Raw genomic sequence first — 7,312 nt, 5'->3', positions numbered from 1 at the left:
GGCGTCGAGATTTCGGCAGCTAGAAAATAACTTTTTTCGTTCTTTCCTTCCCGCGTGATCTTGTGTCTTTCGTTCATGAGTAATTATCACGATATTTGGATCGCGATCCATATTGATAGATTGATGGATCGCGCACAAATGCTACATGTTCGATATTTATCTCGTCAGTATTTTCATCATTTTTGTGCTGCACGCTTATTATGACGCAAGAAAATATTTTTATTTTGTACGAATAATTTACAGATAATGCGGAATGCATAATTCTTTTAAAATTTCCAATGTTAATTATAATTTTTTCAATTTGTTTTGAATGGTTTTAAGCACCTAGAGCGAAGGCAGAGCGAATACGTTTTCGATATTCGCATTATGAGAGTAAAAGATATACTGACGAAATGTACGGATCGCGTTTTGAAAGTGCTAGACGTTCAATATTTATTGACGGTATTGCGATCCGCGATCCAGATTTCAAAATTTTTAGAAATTTTGCGATATGTATTACGATCCATCAATACTGCATGCTACACCGTCAATAAATATCGCGATACTTGGATCACGTCATGATTCAATAATAGAAGGTTCGATAAACTGACAGTTGTCTCTCTCGCACCGCTCCCTTAGCAGTGGCACCGTGTTGCTTCTTTGCAAATTTACATGGAAACAGTGTAGCTTTGTTGTGAAATAGAAGTATAAGCATATTTAACTGGTGAAAACATAAACTTTTTTTAAATTGGATGTTTACATCAATCTCATAGTAGTCTTATTTTAATTTTGAGTCATTTTGCAGTTTTTATACAGCTAAATAGCACATAAATTACGTAATTCACGTAGATGTATCAATATAACGGACAACATTTCGTTTAAAATGCCAGATTTCTTGCAAATCCATTAGAATTTACAAAAGGAATTTCCCTACTAAGTGCCTACTTTGCGTTCTTTCCTACTACCATTTTCGCATCCAGGGATTTCATTCTTCCCCTTTCTCCGTCCTTCGTAAATGCAACCTTTTGTAAGGGAGTGTCAAACCGCGGCTGTCAATAATTATCTAACTTTGTATTATTGTAACATAGATCACGTCAATAAATACTGACCGTGTGACTGTGCCCATTGTGTGAAAACTATCGATGGCGACAAAAATAACAAATCCATCAAAACATCGACTATTTATTCTACAGCTCTAGAAAAGGTGCCATTATTTAAAATTCGGTAGAAATTTTCCTCCGTTTTTTTATTGTAGCAAAAAGCTCTTTAGCACTGGTTAATTTTTACTTTAAGCAAAACATGAGCTGCAATTACGCGGATGGTTTATCGCCATATGAAAACAAAGGCATTTTAGGTTTACCAGAGGTAGGTTAAAATCTAATATGAAACTATTTACTAGGTCTGCATTCTTTGAAATAGCAATTTGATAGTCCCGAAACAGTCGAGAAGAAATGCGCCGAACTAGTAGATTGGATGTTAGCCGGACGTGGACGTATCGTAGTACATACAGGCGCAGGTGTAAGCACCAGCGCTGGAATACCCGATTTCCGGTAAGCGAGATAGACTATTTTTCTTACAAATAAGGGAGTTTAAAGATTTTGCAGAGGTCCGAAAGGTGTGTGGACATTGGAGGAAAAAGGTGAAAAACCTACCATAAATGTATCTTTTAACCACGCAAAACCAACAAAAACACATATGGCGTTGCGAGCGCTAACACAGCAGGGTTATGTGCGATACATTGTCAGTCAAAACATCGATGGATTGCATTTGAAGTCGGGGTTATCACGACATCTCTTAGCTGAGCTGCACGGCAATATGTTTGTGGATCAATGCAACAAATGCAGGCGCCAATTCGTGCGCAAAACAGCGGCGGAGACCGTAGGTCAAAAGCCTTGTGGCGGCAGGTGTCGCTCCGGTGAGGATGGACGAGTTCGTGCATGTCGTGGTGGCTTGCTTTTAGATAATGTGCTTGACTGGGAAGCTGATCTCCCAGAGCGGGACTTAGACATGGCTCTCATGCATTCCACGTAAGTTTGAAAATCTGGAGCAATTTGTGATCAACTCTGTTTTGTTTCATAATTGATTTAGGAAATTTTAGTTGACAGCACCGACAAATGCATGTATACACAAACAATTGTTCGGTTATGGTTAAAACAATTATAGTTTTTGTATAGAATTTATTCGTTTAAAATTTCTTCTTTCCTTTTCAGTAGGGTTTCACTTAATCTTATCTTATCTCAACTTATATCTTACGAACCAAAAATGAAAGAAACCGAGGGACAAATAAAGAAGTAATGGTTGGTCAAATTAAAGTACGCAAAAATTGTTTGCATGAAAAATTAGCTTGAAAGAAAGTTACTCATACGCCACGTAAACCTTAGTAACGCTTTTCTGTTCATATTTCATACAAAATGTTTACGTATTTTGAGTTGACCACTCATTACTTCTGTATTTATCCCTCCCTTTCCTTCATTGTTAGTTCGTGAGATATACGTGATTAAGTGGAACCACTTTTTGTTTTAAGCCGAAAAACGGTAAATTGCAAATATCTCAAAAACGTATCGATTAAAAAAAAGCTCGATTTTCGCAATCACCGAGCAATTCTACGTAGAAATTGGATAGTGGCATCCATCAAAATTTTATGCCATAAAAAGTTTTACCATTATTTAAAAAAGAGAAATAAAGGCAAAACACATTGCACATATAATTAATTCTTTGCATGAGGTACATATGTATATACATACAATATTAAAAACAACATATCTATGTACATAAATATATTAACATATTTTAGATTGGCCGCTGTAAATATTACATTGGGCACAACACTTCAAATCATACCAAGTGGGAATTTACCGCTGAAAAATAAAAAGTATGGAGGAAAACTCATTATTTGTAATCTACAGCCTACGAAACATGTATGCAATAAATTTAATTATTCGCATTAGAAATTTCCATTTAATATTTTAATTGAATATTTCAGGACAAACATGCCGATTTAAGAATATCAACCTATGTAGATGACATATTGGAAAAAGTATGCAAACGCTTAGGCGTTGAAATACCGGTTTATGATGTGTCTGAAGATCCCACAAAAGCATCAGATGATCGGAATTGCGATTGGACAATCTCAGCTCAAGCTGTAAAGGAAGTAGAGAAAGAATATAATGCCACTTTGAAGGAGCACAAAAAACAGCGGAAGTCTCTTAGTAAGAGTAATGACAAAATTGAAGTAGTGGCAATTAAGAAGAGTAAGCACTAAAATGCATTATGTGTGTAAATAAAAGGTGAGGGACCTACAATTTTACACTCTGAACGGCGGAACGGTCGCGGTTTTGTATGTTCAAATTAGCTTTTTTAGTACAGATAGATAGATAGATATGAGTAGGGCAAGCACTGCGACCAGTATACCTCTTGTGCCCTTAGCTTACACAACACTGAATCCAGCCCCAGAGGCTATGTATTTTAGAATAGATTACTGGGACAGGGACTGTATGTGCTTCTCTATTGGCCATACATATATGTCCTAAGCACGGGCCACTTCGTAACTAAAACCCGCAGCATTACTGCAAAGAACTCTTTTAATTCATAAACTATAGTTCTTAGAATTGTTTTATTTTCGCAACTTAGTTTCAATTCGGCATCTAACCGTATTTCCGCATACTGCACATTTCCATCAAATATAGTTTAGAAATAAAGAGGACAGTATTTTGCAGTAATGCCGCAGCAATGCATTTACGAACTGACCCCACCTCTCCCTTCTTCATATTTAACATATTTAAGCATTGTTTCGACTTAAACAAATTTTTCGTAAATGTTTTAAGTTACATGTTTTAAACATATTTAAACACTTAATACTTCATACATTCGAAATTAAGGGTAGGTAGAAAACAAATCCATCGAGGAACTCACAAAATATCTATTGAAATTGATAATAATATTTACCATTAAAACGAACGTTACATAAATAAAACAGTAGTCTTGTGTATTATTGAGATTGTGCTAGTACTCACGGTACCATAGTGAAATATAGGGCTTGTTCGAGTTGCAATCACAGCCGCAGTGTTGCGCGAATTATTAAAGTATCAAGATCTGTGTGAATTTCGAGCAATGTATTATCAGTGGGGCAGTTGCAACAATGTTGCTATTTTTCATCAGTACGGCGGTAATAATAATAATATAATAGATTGGCGCTTACACATATGTTAGTGTTTGGCCGAGCAAACACAGTACGTCGGTAATGCCGCTTTTATTAGGTGTCTCGAACAGGCCCATACCTTATTCATTAATTTTCTATGCTTTCGTTTTGTTATTGGGAATTTTTGTAGTTTGGGAAATCTCCGAGTTCAAAGTTGCCATTGCAAGTATAATTTATGAAACTCAAATGTATTCAACCTTATTATGAGTTTCATTTTCTCCGACCCGGTTAACTTTTCGTTTCCGTGTATTCACTACGGGCCTCTGAAAAAATTTCGGACGATAGGGGGCATTATGTTGCAAATAAAACTATTAATTATATGCTGTTTTTTTATTGTATGTATGTTTTAACCGAGTTTAAAAACAAAATGTTTTAAAACCTGTTTTAAATATAGGTGATTTTTCCCATTGTTTTAAACCAGGTTTTTAATACTTGCTTAAAACATTGCCAACCCTGACTGGGACCCACTGCAAGGAAGGGCTGCGGTCCTATGGGGGTCGAGGCACCAGCCAACCTGGCTAGCTTATAAGCTTCTTCATTTACTTCGACACCCATGTGCCCTGCTACCCATATTAGTTTGATAGTATTGTGCTCAGCAAGGGCATTATGCTTCTCAATGCACTCCAATACCAAAGGGGGTTTGACCTCAAAGGATGAGAGAGCCATAAGTGCCGCCTGACTATCACTTGGTATAAGTATCCTCTCCCTTCGATATTTCGTAGGAAGGTTAATCTCTTGTGCATATCATCTCTGGGGAACAGCATTATATCCTATTCCTGAAGGATAGGATCTTACCTTTGCCAAAACCCTGTCCCGTAAAGTTTAAGGGAGTTCGCTTCGCCTTCTGTTCAATTGTAATATGCAGTGCCTCCAGTTCAAGGACTACTTCCAGCGCTGCCGTTGGACATATGCGCATAGCCCCGTGATGCAAACACACACCAGACGTGTAATCTTGTTGAGAGACTGCCTTGCCGTTGCCAGAGTACCCCGGCTCTTCAACGCGAGTCGCTTACACACCATCAGCGCCCTTGTAGCCATGGAAGTGGTCGCCTTTTAAGAATAAAGGGTATTAGTGTGATTTCGTACTTTAACTTACCTTTGGTCGGCCAGCAATAGAAACTTTATGAGCGAAAAATATGTGTTTACTACATATTTATGCAAATATTTTATTTATTTTCTTATTTCAAAATATGCATGCAGCCCCTCATTCAAACACGTTACATACGCATTTATGGATAATTTAAATATAAGTACATTTATATATATTATATATATTTAATGTACTATCAGGCAGGTTCTGCAATTCACTTCCTAGTGAATTTCAATTTGGATTCAAAGAGGCTTGGGTTGAATTCACTGCCTGTATATGCTCCACTTACATCATTTTGTGTATAAAAATCATATTACAATGAATATCATAAAATAGTACAGGTAAACTCTCGAAACCAAAATTTTAAATTTATAATAAAAATATTACTTGTAAAGGGATATCGATAAGCTAACGTTATGACGGTGAATGCTTAGATTAATGGCGATTTCGTTTCTACAAAAATGTTGGCTTCTCATCGCCCTCTTCTAAGTGTTTGTGCGTAGAGGGCAAGGAGAAGATTGCATTCTTTTTATTAAGTAGATTTGCAAACTCTGACAATGTGTAGTAAAGTATTTGAATATTATGGTGATTTCGCTTCTACCAAAAAATGTCGCCTTTTGATTGCCTTTTCTTCTTTTCGTATTCGATTCTAAATTAAAGGCAAATGGGTGGGAAAATTTTGTGGTCGTTTCTTAAAATGTCACACTCTTGGAAGGCAAAAAAGGCATAATCTCAGCCCTTTGAAGCTTTGTCAGGGGAGATGGCTGCCCTGAAAATCAGATCGTTGTTTAAAACGACAGTATTATGAAATGCGTGAACTAGACAAGGAAAAGCAAAAAAAGGAAAGCAAAAATAGGCCCTTTTACAGGGTTGAGTGTAACATCAAACACTTTTCGCACTGGGGGAGGGCAACATTTTTTGGAAGAAACGAAATCACCATTAGTCTCTTGACTTTTATTCATTAACATTGCCATCATTTTTAATGATTTCATAAATAAAGTGAAGCCTAATTTAGTTCGAGTAAAAGAGAATGATTGCCGTGGTGTGCATTTGAACTAGTCATTTTGGTTGTTTTCTTTTTGTTAGGAACTTGTAGTTTCCATACTTTTCCAAAAAATGCAATTAGCTTAAATTTGCTAAAATTTCCGAATATCAGATTTAAAAAAAAAATGCGTTATGTGCATATGTATTGTTCTACAATAAAGCATAATCACAATGTTGTAAGCTTAAAAATGTTGCATTTTAAGTTTAAGTCTAGTATCATTGTTTAATTGCATATTGTCCGAATGCCGACGGGCTTAACTAACAACTATACAACTCGTGGCTTCTACTACTTTACGCTGCTTTATGTTTGAATACATATATCGTCGTTTAAAGTACAAAACCGCGTATCGTCATAATAATTTCTACAACTTCAAATACGCGGTTTTGCATTTTGCTGATACGCGGTTTTGCATTTTGTTGATACGCGGTTTTGCACTTTAAACGACGATATGTATGTACGTTGCATGCATGCAATATATGTTTGTATGTGTATGTATGTACTTTGGTGTCTCAAATCGAACTTCCAAGTACAGGCCATCTCTTCTTGGCATTAAAAGTCTTAAACTATTAATTTTGTTTTTTGATTCTTCGATTAATATAAATGTTGGTGCTTTGTTCATGTTAAAATACTAGTCACATTCGTTAGATGCAGAAATTGAACGCTAAAAGATCGAAATATGGAATGCATTTTTTATGGACGTATAACCGGACATTTTTCTACGACTAGCAAAAATTTGATTTGCTGACCGACGAAACTGGTTGTGTTTGTTTGTATACAATTTAAAACGCAGTTAAACAGTAGCCATGTACATTGACTGCAGATACCCAGAAGGACCATGCAAAATGTGGTTGCCTAAGAATGTCTTTTAGGGTACTGGTTTTTTTCACGAGAAATTCGAAGCACATTTAACTTCTGTGTGAAAAATTAGAAAAAATCTTCATGAAGAAATAATTACATTACTTTTTCACTGCCATGGAAGGCATTCTTTTTTTACTGCCAT

General features: G+C 36.1%; 1 protein-coding gene across 3 annotated transcripts; it reads left to right on the top strand.

The window, feature by feature from the left end:
- The first annotated feature begins 1,102 nt into the window (after nt 1-1,102).
- LOC118732962 (NAD-dependent protein deacetylase Sirt6-like) lies at nt 1,103-3,954 on the top strand. 3 transcript variants are annotated; one of them, XM_036462098.1, is made up of 5 exons: nt 1,103-1,344; nt 1,410-1,529; nt 1,575-2,006; nt 2,774-2,897; nt 2,963-3,954. In XM_036462098.1, exons 2-5 carry the CDS (start codon nt 1,453-1,455, stop codon nt 3,239-3,241), a joined length of 912 nt encoding a protein of 303 aa, XP_036317991.1. In that variant the 5' UTR covers nt 1,103-1,344; nt 1,410-1,452; the 3' UTR covers nt 3,242-3,954. The 3 variants fall into 3 exon arrangements, with proteins under 3 accessions (XP_036317991.1, XP_036317989.1, XP_036317990.1); XM_036462096.1 differs by having other exon boundaries at nt 1,111-1,344; nt 1,399-1,529; nt 2,963-3,300; XM_036462097.1 differs by having other exon boundaries at nt 1,118-1,344; nt 1,399-1,529; nt 1,584-2,006; nt 2,963-3,300.
- Nucleotides 3,955-7,312: the final 3,358 nt, after the last annotated feature.

This window comes from Rhagoletis pomonella, unplaced genomic scaffold, assembly GCF_013731165.1.
Source record: "Rhagoletis pomonella isolate Grant_MI unplaced genomic scaffold, Rhpom_1.0 Rhpom_scaffold_00002, whole genome shotgun sequence".
Taxonomy (NCBI): domain Eukaryota; kingdom Metazoa; phylum Arthropoda; class Insecta; order Diptera; family Tephritidae; genus Rhagoletis; species Rhagoletis pomonella.
Note: the sequence above shows the minus strand (reverse complement) of the source record. Positions and strands in the feature narration are given on the sequence as shown.

Excerpts from the sequence above, each read along its gene's own strand:
- LOC118732962 (XM_036462096.1), top strand. The coding sequence starts at position 1,279 with ATGAGCTGCAATTACGCGGATGGTTTATCGCCATATGAAAACAAAGGC. Across the intron at positions 1,530-1,574 it reads GCTGGAATACCCGATTTCCG|ATTTTGCAGAGGTCCGAAAG; the intron begins GTAAGCGAGATA and ends GGGAGTTTAAAG. Across the intron at positions 2,007-2,773 it reads ATGGCTCTCATGCATTCCAC|ATTGGCCGCTGTAAATATTA; the intron begins GTAAGTTTGAAA and ends AACATATTTTAG.